The 26,308-nt window shown below is 39.0% G+C and overlaps 1 protein-coding gene across 1 annotated transcript in view; it reads left to right on the top strand.

Moving 5' to 3' along the window:
- Positions 1–26,308, top strand: part of LOC144045046 (uncharacterized) — a 63,869-nt gene that overhangs the window by 34,107 nt on the left and 3,454 nt on the right. The window contains exon 5 of the mRNA XM_077559858.1: positions 22,850–22,923. Within this exon, the coding sequence (XP_077415984.1) occupies positions 22,850–22,897 (48 nt within the window). The 3' untranslated portion in view covers positions 22,898–22,923. The remainder of the gene's footprint in view (positions 1–22,849; positions 22,924–26,308) is intronic.

Consider the following 26,308-nt stretch of genomic DNA (forward strand, 5'->3'; position numbering starts at 1 on the left):
GAAATGAATTAAAATGTAAAATGTTCCTATCACACTCCAGTCCAATAGGTGTCAATAGTGTCCATTTCACTGCAAAAAAACACGTCACGTTAAAATGAAATTAAAAATAATATATAATAAATAAAATTCTGAGATTTAAATCTGAATTCTGAGATTGAAGTCAGAATTCTGACTTTATTCTCAGAATTCTGACTTTTGACTTTCAAGTCAGATTTCTGACTTTATTCTCAGAATTCTGACTTTTGACTTTCAAGTCAGATTTCTGAGAATAAAGTCAGAATTCTCCCTTTAAAGTCAGAATTCTGAGAATAAAGTCAGAATCCTACCAGCCTTTTATTCCTCTTCACTGGTCCTAATACTCTTCCGTACAAAAGACTATCACTATAATGCTGATTTTTTACCTAATCCCGATTGGTCTTGAACGTTACGCCCACGATGAATGGTGATTTCACTGCATATAAAAATCCCATAGTCAAGAGACTCTGTCAGCCAGTAGCGATAGTAAACGCTGATATGAGAGGATGTCCCTCATCAAGGCCTCTTTGGATTGATATCGTCACCCTCGGTTACATGAACAGCTGAGAATCAGCAAATGTTCATCTGGCGCAGGCAGGTCGCGCGGCCCCGCAGCCGGTCCAAGCAGCTGAGGGAAACGCACATCAATAAGAGTCAGCCAATTAAAATCACTCTTCATTTAAGTCCTGATCTCTATTGATCTGCCTTTCACTCCTCATCTATCACACCAGTCGACTGCCTCGAAAGCTCCCGGGGATGCGTTGATGTCGGCCTTTCAGCAGAACCAGGTGGGCGGTTCTGCTCTCTGGTTTATACAGTGGGGGAGAAGTAGACTTCATTTGCATAAAGATTATAAACGCAACCTCGAACACGGATTATGATGATTTTGCTGCTGGTGTTTGAGATGGCAAGCCAGTCTATGATTTCACTAAAGCAGTATTGATCTTTGTGATTTGGTTTTACTTCCAATGTCATTATTTCTCCTACGGAATAAAAACAAACTCAAATATAAATTCCAAATTTATAATAATAGCCCTGGTGCTGACAAAACTGCACTTTTCAGAGTGGCCATTTATTGGGGGCAATCTAAGGCACACCTGTGCACTAATCATGGTGCCTAATCAGCATCTTGATATGGCACACCTGTGAGGCGTGATTATCTCGGCAAAGGAGAAGCGCTCACTGTCAAAGATTTCGACTGGTTTGTGAACAATATTTGAGAGAAACGGTGATATTGTGTATGTGGAAGAAGTTTTAGATCAAACATCGTAAAAAAAGTTGTGCAACTTGGGCCTGATCCAAATGAAGATTGTTTAAGCCTTGGTGGAGGTCCACGCTCTACTGAATTCCGTCCTATTAGCCGTTTCCCAGACTTTCTTTGTAGCGTTACGGCTCAAACGTGTCCATCACTATCAAAGAGCCTCATCAATGATCAGGCACCGTGTGAAGGTCAAACAGGAGAAAGGCATCGGCCCATTGGCGCCTTTTTCTTCTTCTCACAATCTTTCTCTCCCCTCTTCTCCAAAAGGCAGAGCACGGAGGTCGGCGGTCGTGACTCGAGCTGAATCGTAAACGAGCAGATAAAAAGTGTGAACGTGAGCGTCCGTCTTCGCAAACGCTGCTGAAAAGCTACCGTTTTTCTCCCGCCGCTTCTTCTGTTTTTGCTTACTTTGATTTAATAGTGACTGGTAAGCATGTCTAAATATGAATAATTCCATCGCTTGCAGATACATTTCTCCAGCCTTGCAGACTCAAAGGCCTTGAACTGACACCGCCTTCCCCAAGCGAGCGCATGCGGTTAGTACACTGCTTCGACTTTCTGCTTCAGCAGCTTTGATAATAATCTGACCTCGCATGTACGCTCGACTTGGGGAAGTTTCAGCGTCGTGTCCCAAAGCCTGTGAACCCCCCCCCCCCCCCTTTCCCCCGCCTTTGAAATTTTATTATCACAAAGGTTATTCGGTGACAACAAACCTCCTCTGATGTTGTTTTTGACAGCTTCATCCTGGAGTGGAGCCGTGTTTTGTGTCCCCCCTACCCCCCCCCCCCCTACAAATCCACTCAGTTCACATTAAAAGCTGGATCCAGATGCCACCTCTGCTCTCATCATCATCCACTGATAAAGAGCACGGTGTTAAAAGGTCACTTTGACAAAGTGAAAAGCCGCAAACAAATGCGGAAAAAAATGGGATCCATCATATGCAAGCATTAACTGGAAAACTGCACCACCATTTATGAAATATTGAACTCTGACCTAATCCATATATCCAAAGGCTAATTTTACACAAAGCTATGCAGTCGTCCATGTAGTCAGTTCAATCCCTCCAAAATCAACAGGCACACCTTTTATCTGCTGTAAAGTAAGCCGACTTGTATTAGCATTAAAATAATACTATGTTGATGTTAGCTTGTACGCTTCAAGCTACTGCTTAAACATCACTGGACAAAATAGATCAATCATTGCAAGAGCACTGATTGGACACTTTGTGTGTTGCCTGGCAAACATATATTTTTTTCTTTACTTTCATTTGCCTTGTTTCTATTTTATTTGAGGATTAAGATCATTTGGCCAAAATACATCTCTATTTTTAGTAACCGGCTTTTACATAGAGTATGCAGAAGCGGTGCACAGACTGACCTTTTGCGGACAGACAACTACCGGTAATTGACGCCCGCTTCTGAAAGGGTTTGTAATTGCCGATACATGCCACAAGATGGCTGCAAAGAACTACTTTTGCATAAATGACGCTAGCCAAGATGCTATCAGATTGAGCATGAAAACAGCAAAATCGTGAGTTTTTCAGTAAATAACAAAGAATAGGTTCACCGTAATTATGCAGGCAATTGAAACAGTAATGTTGTATTATTGCTTCTAAATGACAGTAGCTAATAATCAGCATTTTGTAAGTAATTTGATGCAACACTGGCTGTTACATCTTAGCCTTTTTATTGTGAGTGTCATTTCGTGTGTGTATGTGTGTGTGTACGGTTGACAGGTAGATTATCTGTACTCCGAGTCTTAATACACTTTGTAGACCTTGGCCACATCTGGCTTCCTGTCAGCCCTCATTACTGACTGCAGGCTGTCTGCTCATGAGGAAGCCCAACTGCTCTGTCACAATAGTTATCATGGCTCTAAATGAGTAAATACTATTGTTTTTCGTTCTAAGATGGATCCAGACTTACACGATGCTCAATTAATGCATTGGTAAGAAATTTTAAGGGATTTTTTTTTGATTCAGGGCAGTAAAATGTATTGTCAAGCTAATGTGACATTTTCTCAATGCTAGCAAAGATGCTAGCGCTAACACAAAGTGTCCAGGAAGGTACGCTAAAATTTGTGACAAGTGAAAGGACACGATTTCAGGGTCACTTTAGCCACATTATACAAAGCAGCCCGGACAGACACGTACATGCTACTTCCATTGCTAGGCTATTTTCCATTTTCAGTTCTATGGCGGTATTACACTTTTCATCTTTGCCTACCTTTCAGTTCATCCGTTAGAGCTGGGTGGGAAAACTTTTTCCTATGAGGGATCATTTCAGTTGGAGTCGGTCTGCCTCGGCGGCATGTTGAAAGTGGGAGCTAGCCTCTTTAGCTTAGCTTGCTAGTGCCTCATTAGCGCTACGCGGGCGACAACATTGCTTCCAGAGCTTTCATTTAAACAACAATCTTAAAATATGCCTTTGAATTCAATGGACCCACCGCAGTGCCGTGTGATTGGCCAGTAAGCCCTTTGAGGTGTGGCTTAGTGATCCGTCAGTGCCAGGGAAAAAAAAAAAGTTTTCCAGCTAACTCAGCAATCAATATGAACTTGCGGCGAATGAGCAGTAAACACTCCATTCTTCCAATTCTCACGAAGCCTCAATTAACACCGCAAGCGCTCCTCCTCTTTGTTTTCGTAATACGTTAAAAAGACATCCATAGCATCCATTTGCAATCATAGACGAGGAGGAGAAGAAAGGTATCGCTTGATGGAAAACGCAAATGACAAACCAAATTTCCCTGATGATTCGCTCCATTTAGCCAAATAAATGCAATTGATGCAAAGGATGCCCAGCGGGGCAGGAAATAGTTAAGTTAAAGATGGAGCTGCAGCTTATTTGTATTAAACACAACACATGCAAAGATGTGTCGACAGACTCTCGTTATTGTCTTTTATTAGATTAAGTGAAGTTTTTTTCTTTATTCTTTCTCTTATTAACTTGGGACATAAACAGCAACAAACGCAATTATTCAAATGAACAAATATGATTTCTTTTTCTGGATGTACTAGCTAGTATGTGTATAAATAAACAACAGGCTGGAGGCTATCCCAGCTGGCTGCGGGTAGTAATTTAGTTAGTTTTGGTTAGTTTTCAGGGTGGTTCTGTTAGTTTTTATTATGCTTAGATTTAGTTAAATTTTAGTTAGTTTCAGTATTAGTTTTTGTTTTTGTGTGTGTATTGCTTGTGCATAATATTTAATAAACACCATGATAAAATGAGGACATCACTTCAGTGTGATACACGTTCAAACGTCTTTATTTCGGTTATTATTAAAATAAATATATTTAAAATCATCCCCAAAAGCTATGTATTAAATCAGTTGCCAAAGACTAAAACAAAGGACATTTTCTGTATAATAATAGTTTGTTTTATAGTCTTGTAAACATAAAATGTAGTTTCAGTTAGTTTTCATTTTTTAACAACCCGTGGGCAGTATTTTATTTTGAAATTGCTTGGACAGAACCATCAAAAAGCCCAAAATGGGTCACAATATTGCCTCGGGGTTAAAAAGCATTTACGTCTTTATTTTATTTCGTTAACGAAATTGTTTTTTAAATTTTTGTTTTACTTTTTTCGTTAGTTTTCCTTATCAGGGTGTTTTAAAGGTGCATTGTGCCTTTTAAAAATGTTATATTAAAGCTTTTTCTATATCACGCATGCTCCACCAATGCCCAGATGAGTACGAAGAACCCTGACTGTTTTACTCTGACTGCACCTATCAGCTTTTATCTTCCCTTTATAGTAGAGTGTGCGGGACCCTGCACACTCCACAGTTTCTTTGGGGAGGGGGCGGAGCTTTTCTTACCTCATTTGAAGTCATGTCTTCCTTTGTCAACTGTAGCTGTCTCTTTAAGATGGTGCGCATACTCGAACAAGCCTGACACATATGCTGCAGTTATTCTTTGGGCCAGAGGTGGCAGTCGTGAGTAGAGAAGTGACAAACTGCACAAAGATCCTTTAATAGTTAAAACTCTCTAACTATCTTTTCATATGATCTTTATGTCACGAATGTCTAAAACATATTCCCGGTGATAAACGGTGCTTTATTGCGTTGCCATTTTTGCCGCTGAAAAACATTCCTGAATTCATAGAAATATGCAAACATCAGCCACACACTTGGCTGAACGAAGTAAAACCGGCTGACCTTCTTTGTGGATCACACTCGGCTTAGGGCGGGAAACACACACACACACACACACACACACATGAGATGTAAAGAAGCAGCACAATAAGGATTTAGCTGCTCATTGGGGCTGCAGGGAAGCAAAAGAGGGTTCGCTGCCCCAGTGGCTTGAGCTCGCTTGGGGATCAATGGTCATTAATCTTTGCCGAGAGGCTCCGGCTGCACTTTTTAGCAAGGAGAAGGATTGCTGATCCAAATGTATAAGATGTCTGTCTGCGAGGAAACGAGCAACTTTGCCCGCCTACTTCTCTTTGTCGTCGCTCAGCCTCGAGGTTCAGTTCGGTCAAGAGCTCAAGTCAGAGTATGCAATTGTTGAAAGTCATTAAAAGCTTGGTAGCTGTGTGTTTTGTATGCATGCACTGATTATAAATTTAGAAAAATTGGAAATAGTAAATGGAAATATTTAAATTGTAAGCTGCCTGTAGTTCTTTATTTGTAACTCAGTAATTGAAAAAAAAAATCACTGCCAGCCATTTTCACTGAAGCAACCCCCTTCGCTCCCGGCTGTTTTACTGGATTTTGACTGATTTTGCAAGGCCCACAGAATATTGTGTTCTATTGCTATAAAAACATGGAACCTACCAAAAGAAAGAATATATTCAGAAAGAATGATTATCTGTTTCCGTTTTGCAGTAATTAGCATTAGATTATAGCTAAGTTTCATCATTATTCATAATTCTGTTTAAAACTGTGGGGGAAATAGCTTTTTGCAACATGGCCCTGGTTGATCTCTTATACTCTACTGCCACCTGTTGGCCGTTTTTGTAATAACTACCATTGCTTCAAGCATTCTCTTCAGTTCAGAGGCTGCATTAAAGCTTTCTGTATGCTCTAGCATACCCCCCCCCCCCCCCATAAAAAAAAACGTATAAATACATCTTTGGGAGCACGGTAATATTTAAAATAGAACGTTTTTGGGAGCAAATAAGTCAAAGTCTATAGCATTACAACTACAACATCCTACTCCAAACAAAAAGTACATAAAATATTTAAAATTGAAATGTTCATATTAACTTCTTTTTTTTTTTTTTTTTAAATAATTTTTTTGTATTTATTATTCGGAGTTCACATTTTTTAATTCCACATTGCACCCTTCAACAGTGTAGTTTTTGTGCTCCATGGAGGTAATAAAAACAAAACCACTGACAATATGTTAATGATTGTGGTTATAGTTTGCAGTGATGCAGAACTGCATCATATTAAAATGCTACCATGTACTGTAGGACACCAATAAACCATTCAGATCACTCCACCAAATATCCTAACGGCACCAACCCCCCCCCAAGACAATTACCACAAAACCAACTGATAAGCATGAAAAAAGACTTCCCAACTGCTGTGAAAACTACTTGAGCCATAGAACATAATGACTTCAACGTGTGCTTGAGTAGTTTAATGAATCTGCACATGTAATAATAATAATGATTATCCTTGTATGTGACACCTACACAAGAAAAATAATAGGACAATTTAAAGAGTTACAGGCGGTATTTTAAATGACACGCCACTCTAACACCAGTAGAAGTCATTTAGAAGAAAAACAAGTAAAATGTACGCTCAATGAACACCTGACTAGGTATGTGTATGAAATATATACAATATATAAGAGGTGTAACAATTTGGAAAAACAAGTATTTTTATGTATGTATGTATGTGTATTTAATCAAACCAAATCAAATTGCTCCGCTTTAAAATATTTCAAGATTTGAATCGTCTTTTATTGGATCAATATATCTTTGACTGAAATGCCAAAGTTACAATACAAAAGTTCATTCATATGTATGTAAAATGTCAACAAGAAATTCACTCTTCCATATCCAGTTAACTCATAAAACCAAATCATTTCACTTTAAAATTGTCAACCGTCCTTGAATGTATCGAGATGAATATTGTTCACTTCTCCGTCACTCGATGCCCCTTTTTCAGACTTTTGTCTCGTGTTGTATCCCAGTTATGGGATGCAAAAATATCTCAGTGACCAAGAGGGAAATGAAAAATTATGATTACAAACCAGGTTTTTTTCCCATCCTTTGGTCAATATCACGAGGAAAGGAAGCAAGCAAATATTTTATAAATTGAACTCATTCGTCACCGTGTGTAATTAACACTACACTGGAAATAGGGAAAGTGCCTTTTCTGCCTGCAGGCATCCAGTATTTTTTTTTGACTCAATAACTACACATTCATCGCTTCTTTTTTCTTTTTTTTATTATGCAGAACATTACACTGTTTTTTTTTATATATATATTTTTTTTTAAACAGGAACACGTTAGCCTAAACAGGAAAAATAGGTGGAAAAAAACTGAAGTGGATTTCTTTGAGGTGGAATCATCGTGATAATTATGGGAGTTGTCAGGATAAAGATGTAGATGAAGAAAATTCTGGACACAGTAACATTGAAAACTATAAAACATTTCCTTATGGGAAAATATAACACAAACGTTTTGTGACAAACGTTCACCATCTTTTTTTTTCATTTTTTTTTTTTTAAGGAAGGGAAGATGAAGAAAATCACATAGTAGTTTGAACAGTCTTATATTTATGCTTAAAAAAAAAACACAATAGACTTTGTTTTTGCTTTGGCTCCTCCAGGAAAGGCTGTTTAAATGCAGCTAAATGCTACGTTTGCACCATGCTAGTCGTAAGACTGCGACCAAATTGGTTGCATATGCGACTGAAAGTGTTTTGACTTTTATACTTGGGTAAATGTCAGTCTGTAGGGGAGAATGGGGTCATTTGTGCCAAGGGGCAATTACTAGTTCCACCCCCGTTATTTAGAAAAGCATACAAGAAGTTGGTCACGTGACATCCATTTCGCTCATACGGTAAAAAAAAAAAGGGAGACACATGGTTTGAGAGGTGAGCAATTATTATTTTTTTTAATAATTATTAAAAAATAATAAAAAATAATTCTAATAATTTTTTTTCAAAATGGTGGTTTTGGGGTAATCTGTGCCAACAACTTCCCCGAAATTATGATTATTTACTCTTTATTACTTTATTGTATTTCATTGTTGTTGTAAACTGTATTCTTACAGTTGATCACTAAAAGTATGTGAGCATTCTTCATTTTTGACAAAAATTCATCCTGTCACCAGATACCATCATCAGGTTGGAACGGAGATAAAAATAAAAAAAAAATCTGCAGGAGGGCCATTAAAAAAAAAAATAGGGAAATGAAGAAAAAAATAGGCTCAGGATTCCCTTTCCAAAATCCACAGAAAGAAATAACAAATTGTAAAAAAAAAAAAAAAGAAAAAAAGAAAGAGAAGATAAAAGTGCTGAACAGGAAAAGAAAAAGAATGAAAGAAGCAAAGGCCTCTGAAACCTGCAAAAAGTTTTGTATTCCTTTTATATAGCATTATCGTTTGTGAGATTAAAATGATCTTTTTTACTTCAGTTATCAATGGCACAATTTAACCCACTGAATTCTGACTAATGGCACAACTGGGTCAAATGTTTTTTTTCTCCCAAAAAGCTATATTTCTCAAACAGTTTATTGAAAATCCAAAGTGATTGCTCCCAAGGATGCACAACATATGAAATATTTGAGTTGGAGGCGTTCCCATAATCCCCTTGCGTAAAAGACACTTTAAGTAAAAATTGGCACTACCTTTTTTTTAAACTTTAAGTAAAGGACTTAACTACAGAAGGAGTGAGAGTACTTTTGCCATCTTTGGTAGGGGTGTTGCTGTCTGACCCTTCGCCAGTGGGCAGATGCACCAAATCACTGCACCATGCAAATGAATGGACTGATTGATGGATGGAAACATCAGTTCCATTATCTTGATAAAATAATAAATTAATTATTTGCTGTAGAAGTAGGGATGCTGCATTAAAAAAAAAGAAAGAAAAACAAATACAATCTATGCTCATGCTCGCGGACTGAGCAATAAATCACAGCGCAATTGTTGTCATCGTTTTCACACATACAGCAACAACGCATCTTGTGTGGAAGCGTGTAAACCTAATTAACCTTAACCATATTGTGTTGTTCCATCATAAAAAAAAAACACACACACACATCCACAATAAAATCCCTCATTCAGCTGGTTTTGAATAATTTTCCACACATTGGAGAAGGAAAAATAATATAGTGCATATGGATACTCTGTAAGTCATCAGTCTTAAGAGAATTCATTTAAAGTAAATGAACTTTTCAATTAGAGTGTGACACTTTTCCTAAGCACAAATAATCATAAAAAGACAATTAAGCCAGATGAGGAATTTGGGTTATTACATGCACGTGACTGTGTGTGTTTCTTTTAATAATTCAAACCCAGAATGCATTGCAACCCTCCAACCCATGAAGCCTACATGAAGACATTGCTCACATCTGAGTGTTTTTCAATGTTTAAGGTGACCCAGTTCACGGCTATGGATCTCATCTGCGGACACGTGAAAGACCTCAGCTGGATGTAACTTGAGCGCAACATGCCAAATAGTCTCATTATTCCCAAACAGAGTCTCTCGCTCCAAAATCGGGAACGCTACAAATGTTCTTGGTAACGCTCCACAAATTGCACACATTGTCGTGCTTACGCGGCGACGTGTCGCAATAATGAATTTTGATAAATACGCAACTTGAACTTCACATGATCCCCCGCACGATACCGAATTTGTAATGATGCGTTTTCATGAGGAGGAGTTAGGAAAAAAGTCTTCCTGTATACAATAGAGATGATTTATTGTCAGCATTTTGTTGCGTGCGCATCATTTCAGTCTCTCAGCAGGGCGGGAGAAAGCCATTAAATAATTTTCAACATCCTTTATGTGCTAATGTTGACGTGCCCTAAAACTCTTGATAGGCAGTAAATGGGCTCAGGCTTACTTGTTTTTTTCTTATTATTATTTTTGGAGTGTTTACGCATAGGTGTCAAATAGAAATACTATTCACACAATAAACCCGCGGAGCATATTCCTAATGGACTCCAATCCTGTCCAATAATCTAAAAAGCATGCTTTGTGAGGCACTTTTAGCACATTTAGAAGTAGTGAAGGGACCTGGCTATGAATGTGCATTTAAATGCTTTAAATACTGGCGCCACATTGTAATTTGTGTTAAGTGCTATATTTTCTCAAATAAATATTTAACTCCAATTAGACTACTCACTTGCCTCTCAAAATTAAAATTTAAGCCCACATCATCTATTCAATTTTTTTTGTTCTGATCACAATTATTAACCTTTAGCATCCTTTTTGAAAAATAAATAAATAATGCAGGTTGAATTGTATGATTAAGGCAGACAGTCCATCAAAACATTTGCCATCCAAACAAATCAAGATGAGCTGCACGCATTCATTAGCCGACGCTAACCGGCAAACTTCAAGCTCTATTATTGTTACGGTGACATTTGACTCCTTGCTCTGAATATTCATAAGCGCTTTGTTGTTGCTGATGATCGGAGGCCACGCTCACATCCACAATCTTTGAATTGGAGTGTAGGAATAAGGGCAAGTTTTCACCAAGAGGGTTTCCCTAGAGGCAAACTGTCTGGGAAAACATAGACGATACGTGACGCAGGAAATGAAATAAACAATGGATGTCCTTCAGTAACACGTTGTCCTACTAGCTCAACAATATCACATGATATCATCTTCCTTTCCTTTGTTGTTGAATTGGGTCCGTTGTGATTTGCTGTCACTGCATTTCTCATTTCTCAAGCAATCTTCTTCCAAATGATGTGGATTGATTATAGAATCGGTATACAAGAGCCCCTTTGATTGTATGTGATCTATTTGACCCCATCTATGACAAAAAGAAGCACGCAGAGTCCAAGAAAGCTAGGCTAATCTAAGACAGACAACTAGTAGAGGGTGACACCACTAGCAAATGCTAGCTTGTTGCTAAAAGGTTAATATACTGCTAACAGACACTAATAGATGATTAGTAGAGGCTTAAACATTACTAAAGGAAACTAATGTACCTTAAAAAAAGAAGAAGACAAAAGTAAGAAGAGCTAGCGGACTGATCAGATGATCAAGCAATAGACCATTCACAGAGGCTAACAGATAATAGCAGAGGCTACTAGAAAGCTAACAGAGATTGATAAACCACGCAAAAATGGCACATGACGGACCTTTACACTACTCATGCTGGTTGGCGAAACTAACAGTAGCTAGCTTATTGCTAACAGACCAATAAGCGAGGCAAATACAAAATACTGTAACAGAGGCTAAAACCCTGCTAACATAGATCGATTAACCACTAACAAAACGGAATTTACTCATAACAGAGGCTATTAGACCGCTAACAGCTGCTAATTCACAAATGCTAGACGATACCGCCATTCATAGTAATAAAAACAAAAGTCAAACTCTTGCTTATTATTTGTGGTGGTTAATAATAGACCAGTAACACAAAATAGCATAGAGCAAGGGGTGCTCAAGTTTGGTCCTCGAGAGCCCCTACCCAGCCTGTTTCCCATGTTTCCCTCCTGCAGCACAGCTGAATCTAATGATCAGCTAATCGGCAAGCTTTGCAGAAGCCTGATAGCGATCCTGATCATTAATCAGGTGTGTTAGTGGAGAGAAACATGGAAAACAGGCTCGAAGACCCAACTCGAGCACCCCTGGCATAGAGTAAAGCAATTGCTAACTAAGACTTGTAAACCACTCATAAAGGCTAGTTTGAGGTCTACAAAGAATTGTAGTCGAGGATGACGTTACTAACAGAGGCTAACAGATCATCTCTTAATGGTAACAAAGATGGATACATGATGAACAGAGGCTAGCACATTGCTAACAGTGGTAATGGACTATTAACAAAAGGTAAAACTCACAGAGAATAAAGTACGTTAACAAAGGCTATGACTTCCCTTCTGTGAGAAGCTAACACACCACACAAGCTAACAAAACAGGCTAACCCACCCAATATCAGTCACAGAGAATAAAGTACGTTAACAAAGGCTATGACTTCCCTTCTGTGAGAAGCTAACACACCACACAAGCTAACAAAACAGGCTAACCCACCCAATATCAGTCAATAAACAAATATGCAGGGTTTTCTGGCCATAGGCTACAAAATTGTTTGAATAATTTAAATCTATCAACAAAGACAGATTATGACCACATAGCATGCTGCGCACTTCGTGTTAAAAATGTTCATTTTTACAACTTTACCACAGCAACGACATGGGCTTTAGTGCTTCTTTAACCCTGAGAATAATTAATTAGTTTAATATTTATTTTAGAGCACAAAAGCCCGTGTCAACTTTTTCTTGTTAATCCGAATTGATCTCCCTCACCCTCAGTATTGTGCCGGCTGACTGCAAAGTCTTACTTTGGGAGATTTCTGTCTGAGCCTCAGCTTGTGCTGGGGTTTACATACATAAAGCTCGATTCAATGTATGCAAATATCAGTGGTGAAGTATTCTAGGGCGAGTGGGGTGATAAGGGAGGCTATTTATACACACAATATATAATATATATATACCATACTCATTTTTTCTTTTCTTTTTTTGTTCTGCTCATCTAAAAATAGATACACATATTTTAATTTATATATTTTTGCTCCTGAAAAAAGTAATATCCCAGTGGTGGTGCGAAGTAAAAAAGCACAAATACTCAAATACTGTATGTAAGTCGATTTTTCAGGTGTCTGTAGTTGTGTATTAATTTTTCTAATTACATTTTACCTCAACTCTCTACATATGAAAACAAATATCTGTACTTTCTACCCATTTTTCCCCCAACCTTCGTGGATGATAACCCAGGAGGATAAAGTCTGTTGTTGTTCTGTTGAATGTGCCGCGTAGCTGGAATTTTGAAAGTGAAGTGCCCAGCTTGCACAGGAGAGGACAGATCGCAGCAAGCACTTTTTTTTTTTTTTTTTAATGATGGTGAAAGCGATGTATCAAGCTGAAGTCAGACAGCTCAGCTAGCCTGCTATGGGTTAGCATTGTCAGAACAAAAACTTGCTGAGAAGACGCAAGGGGGCAAAGACTACTTTAGGATGCTGGAAAACTGACAATACCGACTGTTTCTGAGCATCTTGTGTGTTGATAACCAAACACAGATATTAGTTTATCACTCTAAAATGACCAAAAATCTTTGCCCTCATTTAAATGACATACATTCGTTCCGGCCCTCATAAAACACCCAAAATTTTCGTTTTTTAAGTACTTCTAAATAACACTCTCCCACATTTTTTGTTAACAAAGGACAAAGGCTCGGTATAACTTACAAAACAATACTAAAAAAGATTGAAAAAACATGGAATTTTAATAATAATTTAATAATTCTAATTATATAATTTTAAGTCAACTAAATTGAAGTTTGACCAGAGTGACACAACGGATTGTGTTTGACCTTCAAGGTACCACTGTAGTAGTGTTAATGAAATGCAAGGCAAGATGTGATCAGGTGAGAAATCCATGTTTGGCTAACAACCAGAATGGTCATGGATAAGCTCAGCAAAAATGGGTTTTGCTCTTCCACTACTCTTTTCCCCCCAATCTCTGTATTTCATTTGTACCCAGAGGAGAGGAATAGCTGCTCCCTGGCCGGCCAGATGATTAAGAAAAGGTAGAGCCAAGAAAAAGGGCCAGTTGACCAGGAGCAAGTCGTATTCAAGGGCTGAAACACTTCAGTGCACTTCAATCAGTTCGGCCGTGTAGGTTCATGCAAGCTGAATGTGCATTTGCGCATTCCTGCTGTTTGAATCATCTCTGCTACAAATATGCAACATTTGCTTCTTTTTTTTTGTCTCCAATGTTTAAGTTTAGGATGTACTGTACATAAAAGAGATAGTGTTACTTGACAGTGTTTTCACCAGGAATGTGAATATCGAGGAAACTTCAATTCTAATGCTAATTGCTGCAAAACAGACACAAATATACTTTTTTTTTTCCTGATGAAAGAAGAGACTATTTTTTTCATTTGGTAGGTCTCGTGTTTTTATAGCAAGAGAACACAATAATCCGTGGGCCCTTCAAAATCTGTCAAAATCCAGTAAAACAGCCGGGAGCGAAGGGGGTTGCTTCAGTGAAAATGGCTGGGAGTGAATGAGTTAATGGTAAATGCGGGAAAATTATGTTACAAAATCAAAATGGTCATAAAGTGGACAAACAAGGCTTTAATTAGACAGTGTTGCTATAAATTGGTGCACAAGTAACCCTTGTTGAAAGCTTCACATACTGTAGTAACAGATGGCTTTATTAATGGTCCGATCAATACCTGGTTAAAAGCCTCCACATCTCGGCAGCCCATATTTGTTGTTGATTAATGGACAACGAGTGAATTATAAATTAATCACAATCAAGCCGCCAATAGCAATTATCCAAAGCTGATACACTCCCCCGTAAATGATACATCATTGGCAAGCTGGACCAACAGAAGGTTTTCAAAGCAGTTGAGTGGTCAGCCAAGGATTCATAGATTTTGCCATCAAACTCCGAGCACAAATAGACGATAAATTAACCTTTTTTTTTTTTTGCTCTTGCAAACACAGAATATCATTGTTAGAGTTCTGTCATGCGTTTCAAGGTGTCTGCACAGTTTTTTTTTTTTTGGGGGGGGGGGGGGGGGTGCTTGTTAAAAGGGGATATAAGACCTTTACCAGAGAGGCCCGAGTCACACTTGAACAGGCCCAAAAATGGCCTGGCAGCTTTATTGCTTATACTGTAGCTTGGACTGGGCTCCAGCACCTTCAGCTGGCTGGAACAAAGAGCTACAGTGTGGGCGAGTAGGGAGGCAGATGTAGGATGTTTTGACAGCCTTTTATTCAGGAAGGCAAAGAGCAATGGAGAGAAGACACACACTGCCCTCCACTGGAAGTTACTGAGAGGATGAATCTCATTCCAATTGAAAAATACATTTACATTTGGATGCAGCATTATTCTATCTTTAACCACTAATAATTAATTATCTCCATATTGAAATCCTTAAGCGCGCACAAGTACATACTGTATATTTTCTATACTGTATATGTATATGCAGTATATTTTTCACCTCCCTTCTGGGATCTTCTCAAATATTTGCCATCTTTGTAAGCTGCTGACATCTAGCTGGCAATGAAGCAACTGCACATCTACACAAGATTCCCCACCTATCCCGGTTCCTAAAGGACAAATTAATAAATTCATTTAAACGTGTGCGTGAAACAGACTGTGATTTCCAAGCCCGTTCCCAGAATTTGTAGCCGCTTCAAAGTGGGATCATGCCGAGTTAAAACTATTTAGTTTTGTATCTCTGAATAATCAAAACATCCTTCCTCATCAAGTGACTTTTAACACTGCCTGTAAAGCATTTTTTTTTGGTATACTTTATTTTGTTTTACTGTCAGCGGTTTGTAATGTAATATAATGATGAGTAAATTTGCATAAGAATGATGAGGATGGAGCAGCCAGGCAAAGAGCTTGAGGAAAACCAAAGAGAAGGTTTGACAGACATATGTGTGGGATGTGAGGGATGACATGAGGGCAGTTGGTGTTAGAAATGAGGATGCAGAAGAAAAGACGAAAAGAAAAGAAGAGAAAGAGCATCTACAATATGTATTACTTAGTCAAAAAATGAATACATTTGCTAGTAGGAAAGTAGTAGTTTTTACCGGGTGCAAAGTGGCAACTTAAAGTATTGATTGATTGATTGATTCATTGATTGATTGATTGACACATTCTAGCGTCGTCACATTTTCATTTTTGGGAGATTGCGCTATGATTTAATGAATCCAAGGTTGAACTTTTGGCCGTCATTTCAAAAGGTATGTTTCCCACAAGCACAGCACGCAGCACTGCTCATCACCAAAAGAGTTGGACCAGGGGCCTTTGACAAGGTGGAAGGAATTATGAGCAGCTCGAAATATTAGTCAGTGTTAGCGCAAATTCTTCAGGCTAATGCTGTGAAAAAGACACAAAAGCCTACTAGAACATCTGAAATTTATGTGAGGTTCATCAGAGGCACTTAAAAAGGTGCCAGGTGTGTGCTGACTCATTTGTTTCAAAGCGACTGGTTAATTAATGAACCGGTTAATTGGTTAAATCAAAGCCACGTCCCATTCGCAAGAGGGTGTGCACACTTTCGCAACCACATTATCTCAGTTCTTTGTTTTTCCTTCCTCTCTTAAAAATGTAAAAAAAAATTAAAATCAAATTAGTTCTACAGATTATTGGTTACATTAATAGTGAAAAATAGTTTTGATATCACAAAATCCTGGTGTTTGAACAGGGGTGTGTAGACTTTTTCAACTGAAAAATTCTAACTTAAAAGCGCCATTTTTGCTATACACGTCGGGGGCTTGAAACCGAACCTCCGCAGATCGCTAGGGTTCCCTTGCACCACCATACATCTCACTTCAGTTGCGCAACGCTCGCAATTAACGATGATGAATTATTCATGTGCACAAAGGGAAGCACTACATTAACCGTTCGGCCCTACGACGCGACACGTTCTCGGCTGGCGAGTTAATGGAATAATCGTCCCCTCTCATCTCGTCAACAGCGGCAAATGAGCAGACGTGTGGAAATCACCCACTCCAAAAGGTCGTGTTTCATTTTCTTCTCTTCCCGAGGTGATTATGAGGTCACGTTCGTCATCTTAGGCTCATTAAAGAATTGGCTGTCGTGCTGGTCACACGCTGATTGTTTGCACTAATGGCGTACATCTCAGTACTACTTGACGCTCATTAATGCTTGAGAATTCCCATTGAACCTCGCTGTTAACTTGGGAACAGACTTTTTAGTGGTGTTTGGACATTTGCAAGTTGCTCTCCAGTCTGTTGAACATATTAATGTCCTTCTTGCGCATGTTAGCCGCTGGGAGGGAGGCCCAATTGTGCCGCATCAAAGCGGTAACGCAAGATATTTAGACATTGTAGCCAGTCTGCCTGTAACGCACACTAAAAAGAGAATTGTTTAACCAACTTAAGTCCTAACCCTAACCCAATTGAATTAAAGTTAATCCAAGTTAATATATTAATTCATTCACTCCAGGCCATTTTCACTGAAGCAACCCCCTTCGCTCCCGGCTGTTGTTCTGGATTTTGACTAATTTTGCAAGGCCCACAGAATATTGGGTTCTATTGCTATAAAAACCTGGAACATACCAAAAGAAAGATTAGAGTTCTTCTTTCATCAGGAAAAGTTTACGTTTTGCAGCGATTAGCATTAGAATATAGCTAGGTTTCATCATCATTCACAAACCTGTTAAAAACACTTGCTGCTCTCTTATACTCTGTTGCCCCCTGCTGGCCGTTTTTTGTAATAACTAGCATTGCTTTAAGCGGCCTCTTCATGTCAGAAGCTGTATCAAAGCCTTCTGTATGCTCCAGCAACAACAACGTATTAATACGTTTTTGGCAGTGAAGGTCAAAGTATTAAAAAAAACATATTTATACGTTTTTGGGTTTGAATGAGTTTTAATGACCTCCTAATGAATTAAACTTAATATATTAATTTGGATTAACTGTAAGTGTGTGTTACCACTTGAAGTAATTCAATTAAGTTGGTCAACAATTTTCTTTTTAGAGTGCAGAACCATGCAGTAAAGGTGAGATATACTGTACGGCCATTCACAGAGCAACAGCCAATGGCGGCGGTTTCCGTTATAACCTCTTATAAGGTTTTCCTGCACTCTAAAAACAGTTGGGTCCAAAATGACCTAACTATGGGTCCGAGTCAAGAAATTGGTCTTTTAGTGTAAAACAACTCATAAATATTGGTCAGATCCTTTACTTGGGTCAAAAAATTGGGTCATTTGTATAGAACAACCCACAAAGTAATAAAGTGGATCGGTCCATTTTTGATCCATAAATGGGTTGCTTTTGACCCAACATGTTTTTAGAGTGTGCATTCCAGCCGCAGACCTGACGAACCGACAAAAGTCGACAAAAGTGCAGTTTTTCTTCTATTTTGGTTGGAGCCAGCACCCTTAATGGTTGCGTGAAAGGTTTCAAAGTAAAGCACTTTGCTCACAAAATGTTGTTGACTATTGAGGCAAATTTTGGGGCGCCGGAACTTGAAGGTGCTTCTTGTGAACAGATTTAGCGAAAGCACACAGGTTGGAGAGACCCGTCAACAACACGCACCACATTGCACACACGCACACATTTGGCGACGAGTTTCATGCACGGCTGCAGCCGACACGAGAAATGCATAGCGGATGGCGGACCCGCCGCGATAAAAGCAAGAGTGGCAACACGGGGGGGGCACGCAAGCGGCAGCCTCTCCAGCCAGCCGCCTGCGTCTTTGTCGTATTAAAAATGAAGCCGTTACAGCTTGTCGCGAGGCGCTACCGGCCCGTTTTTAGTCTGTTCTCCACTAGGGTGAAGAAAGGGGAGGCGGGGAAACAACAACCTCCTGTTGTGGAACTGGCACACATTCGTCCCCTCACACAGAGAGTTGATAGCGAGACAAGCGCTAAATTGATGACGCTTCATCCGGATTAATAAATTAGAGGGCCAACTTGTACCGGAATACATTTACATCGAGATGAGATTACGGGCCTGACACACAAGCTCATTACTGGCTCGCTCTGCCTCCTCGTACGACCTCGCTCGGATGAAGAATACCAAGTGTGTCAGAAATGTTCCCTGACTGCTGTCATAAGAGATTCATTTCAAACTCCAAGTTTGTTTTCTACTTAAATGGGGGACAGACGGTCAAATACGCCGTTTGCTTCGTTCAGTGCGCGATAAGAGGCAAGCATGTTGGCAGGACAACTGGCAGTGTTACTTACACCCGGGTTTACTTTAAAGCTTAAATAATTGGCTGATTAATATAAACAGAAGATGTGTCAAAATTAGTGCATTAATTTTGAGTGAATGGAAATGCCACTCATTTTTGTAATGCGCGATTATTGACCACCCCACGACAAAATTTAGCAGTAATAAATTTAATAATAATGCATATATTTGTGGAGACTGGCGTCAAGTTGTATTTTACAATTTAAAAAATGTTAAAGATTAGGTAGCTCTTAATGTGAAACAAAAAATGCACTGAGCTGTCACCAACATCTCACAAATGCAATTATGCCATCTAGGGGCAGAAAAATTACCTCAACACAATTCAACATCACACAGCCATATTTCTACTAGTTTAACATTTTTTTCACTTTTATGTTAACAAAAGTATGAATTTTTTTTATTGTGCATAGTGAACTAGTGGTTATCATGTGCCTCACAATTTTGCGGTTGGGGGGTTTGAATCTGGGCTGTGTGTGGAGTTTTAATAAGTTAATTCATTACTCACCCCCCCAAAATATAAAATTAAAATTAAAATTAAAAAACTTAACTTTTACATACACTTGCTGTTTTTTGTCCATTTTAATGCTTCAATTTGTAACAATTTGCCCAAAAATATCTTTACAATAGCATTTTTATTTGACCACTTATGACTGAACATTTTTAATTAGCAGATTAACTGTTAGCTGTTCATAATGGGAACTCCTGCAAGTCTCTGGCCAATAGTTTTCAGACTGGATTTGGGTTTGAATGTCCCGCCCTCAGTCTGCGGATGTGACGTCATGTACGTGAAGAAGGGAAAATGCAGTTTCATTTTCTGGCCACAGGAGGCAGTAGTGATTTGAAATGCAATTTTCTACGTTCAGTAGCTTAGAAAATAAAATGTGCAAATCTTTTTGAGCTCTACAAGAGCCCCCCCCCCCACCCCCCGCCCCCCCACTTCCAGCTAACGAAAGACAAAAGAAGACAAAAACCCCGTCTGAAAAGGGCAACTGGCATGAGAGCGGGGCACATCAACACCTGTCATCTCTAACCCTCCAGATGTTCCCCCAAATGCCTCGTGACGCTCATCAATCACTCGGCCAAAAAGTCATAACCTTCTGCTTCGCGCCTCCACGCGCGGCGTCGGGAGAGTTTGGCACGCGGCGGAAGCGAGAGGCGAAAGGTTAAGGCTCTGACAGCGTGGGAGGGGATGGTGGCTGTCTGCTAGACGCTTTGAAAAGGCGGAGAAACGTCTGGTGTTTATGCTTTACAGCAGGTAATAAGGACAAAGCAGCCCTGTCAAGGACCCCCACGGGTGGCTGGCTGATGGGCAGGATGTGTTGTTTGCCATGAATCACAATGAAGTTAGTCGGCGTGCTAAATGGCTTGTTAGTATGGCACAAGAACACGATGGTGCTCAACTTTTCTGCTCCGATGTCGCATCTATTTCGCGCCGATGACGCCATTTTGCCAATTTGTTTGATGGAAAATAGTATTGAACGACCAAAGTTGAACACAATGTATTTAGTCATGCTCAATTTCATTTCTTTTCTACGGAAGAGGATTGGTGCCAGTGAAGAGAAGAAAAAAAAAAGTTTGGCAGGATTCTGACTTTATTCTCAGCATTCTTACTTTAAATTCAAAATTCTGACTTTAAAGGGAGAATTCTGATTTTATTCTCAGAATTCTGACTTTAAGGTTACAAACTAGGGCTAGGGTTTCAAATATGTGTTTCAAAGTAGTGCTGGGGTTCAAAATTAGGGTTTCAAACTAGGCCTAGGGTTCAAAATTAGGGTTTCAAACTAGGGCTGGGGTTCAAAATTAGGGTTTCAAACTAGGGCTGGGGTTCAAAATTAGGGTTTCAAACTAGGGCTAGGGTTTCAAATTAGGGTTTAAAACTAGGGCTAGGGTTCCAAATTAGGGTTTTAAACTAGGGCTAGGGTTTCAAATTAGGGCTTCAAACAAGGGCTAGGGTCTCAGATTAGGGTTTCAAACTAGGGCTAGGGTTCAAAATTAGGGTTTTAAACTAGGGCTAGGGTTTCAAATTAGGTTTTCAAACTAGGGCTAGGGTTCAAAATTAGCGTTTTAAATTAGGGCTAGGGTTTAAATTAGGGTTTTAAACTAGGGCTAGGGTTTCAAATTAGGGTTTTAAACTAGGACAAGGGTTTCAAATTAGGGTTTAGAACTAGGGCTAGGGTTCCAAATTAGGGTTTAAAACTAGGGCTAGGGTTTCCAATTAGGGTTTCAAACTAGGGCTAGGGTTTCATATCAGGCTTTCAATCTAGGGCTAGGGTTCAAAATTAGGGTTTTAAACTAGGGCTAGGGTTTCAAATTAGGGTTTCAAATTAGGGGTATGGTCTCAAATTAGGGTTTCAAACTCGGGCTAGGGTCTCAAATTAGGGTTTCAAACTAGGGCTAGGGTTTCATATTAAGGTTACAAACTAGGGCTGGGCTTGCAAATAAGAGTTTTGAAGTCGTGCTAGGGTTCAAAATGAGGGTTTTAAACTAGGGCTAGGTTTTAAAATTAGGGTTTTGAACTAGTGCTAGGGTTTCATTAGTCACAGATTTCTGACTTTAATTAAAGTGAAAATTCGGACTTCAATCACATAATTCTAACCCTAACCCTTTTTTTTCTCTCTCTTCACCTAATCCTAAACGTAATTCGTTTCTGTATGTTTCTGTTTGGTGAATGTGCATAGGAAACCCTATCATAAACACTGTGTTTTGACAATTACCTAAGCTTCTAAATAAAATCGGACTTTTAGCAAATAACCTTGAGACAGTCGGGCGCTGTATGTCCCGCTTACCCCTCCACCCTCCGTCTCCTCCAGCTAAGTCATAAAATCAAGAAAAATGGACTTCTACAAAAAAAAACGTAGCCTGTTTTGATCCGCTCATATGAATCACCTGTCGTCCTTGAGTGCAATTTGTGGCCCGGCGCCACCTCTGACCTGGGGGGGGGGGGCATTGTGCATTTCTATAGGTCACGAGGGATGCTCGTAAGCATGTTTGCACATACGCACACGCTCCAGTCAAGACGCAAAGATTGGCAAAATCAGCAGAGTGTAAAATGAAAATTATACACCGGCACGAGGTCAGCCAGTCGGTTCGTTTTATATGCGAGTGCTTTGGCAAGCAAAAACAAGGCGAACAATCTCTGTCAGATGTTTTTGTTCGCCTTTTGGGGAGAAATAACAGCCACGCTTTGAGATCATGAACATTTCCATTCAGTGCCAGTCATTGCTCGGCTTTATTTATGATCAAACAGAAGGCAATCGGCCCGGCAATACGTTCCGCATCAGTAAAAGGCCGTCTTGTTGTTGAACTTCATCTATCTAGCCGCATTCTGTTCTTGTCCAAATCACCTTTCTTTTCCTTACCTCCACGTTGACGGGGCTTATTTGTTTTGTAGAAGTTGCATATAACATTGGGCTGTTTCTTTCCGCCACATAAATTCGGAAACAAACAACTGCTGTCTATCAGAAAGTTTTGGGTGCTTGGATATCTGTGGACTTTCTCAGACATTATATAATCATTCATATCAACGGGTGTTTTCCAATTGCCTGAATTAATGGTTTTAAATGAGGTCTAAGGAAGTAAAAAAAATGTTCTTTGAATTACTATGTTCAATACTTCCCCACCAGTCTTAATGTTTTTTTTTAATGTCGTGTTTGTGGAATATGAATTAAGAAGTAAAATGTACCCATTTTTGTCCATCTCAGGTAGCGGCCATTTTGCCACTTGTCAGCATCACAGTTCCTAAAGGTTAAGGAACATGACCAAATCCAGAAAACAGGTAAGATGTGACATGTTCATGTTTTTTTTAAATTATTATTATTTACATTCCAACACTTTTCAAGTATTAGTGTGCGGTTCTATTGGTCAGACACATGCCGGCAAAACAAGTGAACTGAGTATTTGCAGTTTTAAAAAAAAATACATATATTATTTTTTTCTTTCCTATGTTTAAAAAAATAAATAAATATAAATAAAAATAAAATAAAAAAATATATATAGAATTTTTTTTTTTTTTACTTTTAAAATTTGGGGGGTTGGCATATCTGTGTGTGTGTGTGTACTTTTTTAATATAAATATATTATATATTTTGGGGGTTAAAAAAAAATGCATATTTTCGCCTTTCATAGGCTGGCCCAGTTCGGTCCCTATTTCCCCCCAAAAACTGAGGATCCTTTGTATAAAGTTCACAATGTGTTCATATTACAAGACTAAAATCAGCTTTTACCAGGCTTTGATTCTCTAACCACTGTGCTGCATTAAGTTCTCTTAAAAAATCTGAAAATTAATGCTTATTTACAGTCGTGTATATTAATTCAATGATTTTCCACTAAATGGCGGAAGGTACAACTAATCCAAATGTTGCCATTTATTCAACAGAATAATACGTTTGTGTTCAATTAAAGTTCGATATTTCACACCGAGAAAGTAGATTTTTCTGATATCAAATATGCCAATCTGCTATCAATATATTATTTTGTGAAAAAAAAAAAAGTTGTTAGTTATTAGCACTTTTGCCTGAAGTGATATTTAAAATTCATCAGCTTCATTTAATGCCAGACTGGCGGCGTCTTCACCCCGGGGAAATCATGTGACACAGCAAAAGTCATTTACTTCTTTCTGCGCTTGGCTCACTTCCCACGTCCGCCGCGCGCTCCGTCCCATCCTAATTCCGGGCCGCTGGCTCTTCCGAAATCTGCCGCTATGATCGACCCCGCTTAGGTGTGGGTGAGCGTGTCTGTCTGCGAGATTCGTTCATCTCGCTCTGGGCTCATCTCGTCTCACCTTATAAATGGGACTGACTTTCAGGTGTCCTCTATGGCACCAACACGCAAATATATTCGCTGGTAATGTATTCAAATTGAAGTGTGCCTAAACAAACTTTTGTAATTGTTGTGGTTGTATACACACACGCCCACACTGGCAGTGTGTGCCAATGTGACAATATGTTTGGCTTTGAGCAGAAAATTGAGGGCAAACTGTTCTCTCCTTTGTTACGTGTGCCATATGCTAGTCACAAAAAGTCAGGGACATCGAGGCTTGCAGTGGAAATTTCAGGATGGACTAAAATGCTTCAGAATCGTTCCAGGTCAATTTTATTTGACCTCCTCTATTTTTTTTTGTGTTCACCTCCAACTAGGGGTGTTACCAAAATCCATCCTCATAAGAATCGCGATTCTCATTTTGTACGATTCAGAATCGATTTTAAATGTCCCAAAAATCGATTTTATTTAAATTATTTTAAACTGTCTTTGTCTGTGTGTGCCTTTATTTGGAGCACTGTTCATGTTGTACCCGGTTTGGCCACTGAGGGGCAGTGTGGTTCCACGCGGTCTAATACACTGTTAAGTTGTAGCCACATTAGAGAGTAGAAGGAAAAAGTCACGATCAAGTTATTCCAATAAAAGTTGTTTTTTTCCCCAGAGTGGAGACGTTCTTTTGAGTGATAAAAGTGCCGCGAGTAGCGCGCTAATTAGCATTAGCGGGTCAGACTTGAGTAGATCATTACAATTCCTTGCACATCTATAGATTGAAGCAAAAATCATTGTAAATCAAATCATTTTGAATCAAAAATCGATTTCAATCGAAAATCGATTCTGAATCGAATCGCAGGCCCAAAAATCGTAATCGAATCGAATCGTGAGACATTCAAAGGTTCCCACCCCTACATCCAACTATTCAATGTTTCTTGCAAAACTTGCTGCCCTTTGACAAGGAGCTAAATTGCAAAATTCACATATTTCCAAATGCATCCAATGTCCTTTCTATGACTCGTCTTTCTGTATCTGTATTTAATACAAGTTATTATTACCTGTTTTGTTTTTCCGCCCAAGGAGAAAAGGGAAGGTTAATTGGATGACGCACGCAACGGCTAATTTGGGGACCAGGGTTCCGGAACAAACATTTCCAGTTCCACTGCTCTTTGCCAATGCCGCCATCCATCCATGTGTTCAGCAACCAATTCCGTGCAATTCAGCATTGGCTAATTTGGCACATTAGCAGGAAGTGCTGAATGCAAACTAGCCACCAAAGTCGATTGACTTCTGTGAGTGTTGTTTTCTCAGCAGAAGAGGGACTCATGCAGTAAGAAAAAAAAAAAAACTGGTTATGTTTTCATTGCCAGAAGCTACAGTCATAATTTGCAGAGGATAGGGGTTGAATAAGTCATTTCATCATCACATCTTTTACATACCGCCGGCGGATCTGACAATTTAGTGTCTGAGAGTAGACTAAACTTTAGACCAGGTAGAAGCAGGTCTAAATTGTGGTGCAGGTGGCGTAACACGATTTTGTTGGATTTGAGGTGCAGGCAGATTTACACGGTGCGCAATGGAGCAGATTGAGCATCCTTGTGATCCTGAGTGGTCAAAGAACAAATGCCTATGCAGGCACAGGAACAATACCCGAGAAGAGGCACGCAACCTGCATGTTTATATGTTTGGTTGTTTTGTTTTGAGATGAATTTTCTGCTGGAGAAATTGTATGCACTCTTATTGGTCGCCTATGAGAAGAAGCACACACGATGCATTTGAAGGCATCCAGCTGAGCATGAATTATGATTCAGCTGCCCGCTTGGATGTGCAGCTTTTCAAGGGAGGCCCTCAAGGATGTGTAGAAAAAAGAGAATCAAGCTCAAAGCCGTAATATTAGCAGGGGAAGAAGTGGAATGATGTCATACGTTAAACGAGTCAAGGTCAAAATGTAGCTTCGGACTTAAATTGGATGATTATCATCATCAATTATTTACTGATGATCATTGCTAATAGTATTACTTTCCTCCTGAAAGCATGTATTTTTGTTATGATTTTAGGATTTTATTAGCGCGGAATTAAAAGTTTTAAAGATTTTAGTCATACATTTATTTTAGTTTATTTGTAGGCCTACCGGTAACTGCATGTTGCAGCTTTCTTGTTATTATGACTATAATTTATTAAAGTAAAACAACATTCTGGCTTCAAGGTTGATTCTTGAAAAATAAGGACTTTTGGTTGCAGGACTTTGGTTGATAAGGTAAAAAAAAAAATCTATAAAATTACAACTTTACATTAATAAAATGTGTCTTTTTCTTATCTTTTCTTCCTCATCAAATATTACAAGTTTTCTCAAGTACTTGTAAAATATTTCTTGCAAGATGCTTTTTTTTTTTTTTTTACTTATAATGGTA

The sequence above is a fragment of the Vanacampus margaritifer genome, chromosome 1, assembly GCF_051991255.1.
Source record: "Vanacampus margaritifer isolate UIUO_Vmar chromosome 1, RoL_Vmar_1.0, whole genome shotgun sequence".
Lineage (NCBI taxonomy): Eukaryota > Metazoa > Chordata > Actinopteri > Syngnathiformes > Syngnathidae > Vanacampus > Vanacampus margaritifer.